This window comes from Nicrophorus vespilloides, unplaced genomic scaffold (genome assembly GCF_001412225.1).
Source record: "Nicrophorus vespilloides isolate i.1.1-1 unplaced genomic scaffold, Nicve_v1.0, whole genome shotgun sequence".
NCBI classification, from domain to species: Eukaryota; Metazoa; Arthropoda; class Insecta; order Coleoptera; family Silphidae; genus Nicrophorus; species Nicrophorus vespilloides.
This window is the reverse complement of record NW_017096131.1, coordinates 561-2,298: the sequence shown is the minus strand read 5'-3', so window position 1 is coordinate 2,298 and position 1,738 is coordinate 561. Positions and strand designations below refer to the sequence as shown.

At 44.9% G+C, this 1,738-nt stretch overlaps 1 protein-coding gene across 1 annotated transcript; it reads left to right on the top strand.

Moving 5' to 3' along the window:
• Positions 1-96: 96 nt before the first annotated feature.
• Positions 97-1,459, top strand: LOC108569711 (mitochondrial basic amino acids transporter). The gene has a single exon (XM_017931371.1). The coding sequence runs from the start codon at positions 129-131 to the stop codon at positions 966-968; it is 840 nt and encodes a 279-aa protein (XP_017786860.1). The 5' UTR covers positions 97-128; the 3' UTR covers positions 969-1,459.
• The last annotated feature ends 279 nt before the right edge of the window (positions 1,460-1,738 follow it).

Sequence of the window (1,738 nt, the reverse complement as noted above, 5' to 3'; positions counted from 1 at the left end):
CTATGTACGCCACTGATTTTGACTGAGAATAACCTCAAATATCTTAAGTCAATTACAACAACAAAACTATTATTTATAATTGGGTCATGCCGTCGTCAATGTGTTAAACAATTTACGAGTTTTGATTTATGAATTGCGTTTGTATTGTTTCAGGATGCGCTGGTGTAATAGTTGGACACCCTTTGGACACTGTGAAGGTCCACCTGCAGACGCAGGATGGCCGTAGTCCGCAGTATAAGGGCAGCATGGACTGCATCCGGCAGATCGTGCGAAAGGAAGGTCTTCGAGGTCTCTACAGAGGGATGTCGTCGCCGTTGGCCGGTGTCGCGGGCATCAACGCGGTCATCTTCGGCATCTACGGAAACACGCAACGAAGTTTCGCCGATCCCGACGCTCTGACCGCCCATTTCCTCGCCGGCGCCGCTGCCGGTCTCTTCCAGAGCGTCCTCGCCAGTCCGATGGAGTTGGCCAAGCTGAAGGTGCAGATGTCGCACGATCAGCTCGGCCCTCTGGACTGCATGCAGAAGATCTACCGGACGGAAGGATTCCGCGGCGTCTTCAGAGGTTTGGGGATAACCGTCGCCAGAGAGGTTCCGGCCTTCGGCTCGTACTTCCTCACCTACGAGTACCTTTCGCGGACGCGAGACGGTGCTCCGGTCAGCACGTCGAGGATGCTCTTCTGCGGCGGTCTGGCTGGAGTCGTCTCCTGGACGCTCACGTATCCGGTGGACGTGCTCAAATCACGGCTGCAGTACGACCCCAAGTACACCGGAGCCGTCGATTGCCTACGCAGAAGTTTGGCGGCGGAAGGACCGCATTTCCTCTTCAGAGGTTTAACTCCGGCGCTGGTACGCGCGTTCCCCGTGAACGCGGCCGTCTTCACCGTCGTCACCTGGACGATGCGTCTCTTGGATCGCGACTTCCGCTTCGACAACTTCTTCGTCATGCCGGAAGCTGCGGTTGCCTAAGGCGAGAGAGAGAAGCGAGAAATAAAAACACGTTTCCATTAAGACTCATTAAGAATCACCTCGTTATGCAGATGATGGTGTCGGTGTAAAAAGAAGGGTGAGGAGAAGAAAGAGATTGCATCACCCATCACATCATCATCATCATCGTCGCTTATTTATTCCATGCGAAACGTAATTTTTCAAACCCCATTTGAGCCTCGAAGACGGCGCCTCCATAAATCCGGAGAAGAAGTAAAACAAAATGCAAAGAAAATATGGTAATGTGAACGTCTTCAGGTGACGTCGCACACAACTTGAAAGACTTGAATATGCATATTCTCCTGATATATATCTCTAGTATTAACTCATCTTATATGTATGTACTGCATCTATTTTTACACCACTAACACTTTTTCCACACCGTTTCTTTTACTTTACATTCTTTTACTTTATTAACATTTTATTATTATCGTTTTACTCATGTATGTAATCTACTAGTTGTATAAATATACGTTAGTCAATTTTTTTTTATTTACGCAAGTCTTTTTTTATTCTTAATTCAAAAAAATCCTTAATCATTGTACTTTTGTTTTTATAACAAATAAAAGTTGCATAACTAAACACATTTTTGTAATTTAAATTGATTAACTGACATCTATTGTTTTGTCCACACACTAAGTAATTAAAACTAAACTAAACGAAAACGGACTTACGTTAATTGATTCTGCACGTGATTTCAAATGAATCTGAAAATCAATATCATAAAAATTAATTAATTTAACGCAAACAGT

What these genes read in the sequence shown, in the direction of transcription:
- LOC108569711 (XM_017931371.1), top strand. Translation starts at nt 129, where the DNA reads ATGAATTGCGTTTGTATTGTTTCAGGATGCGCTGGTGTAATAGTTGGA.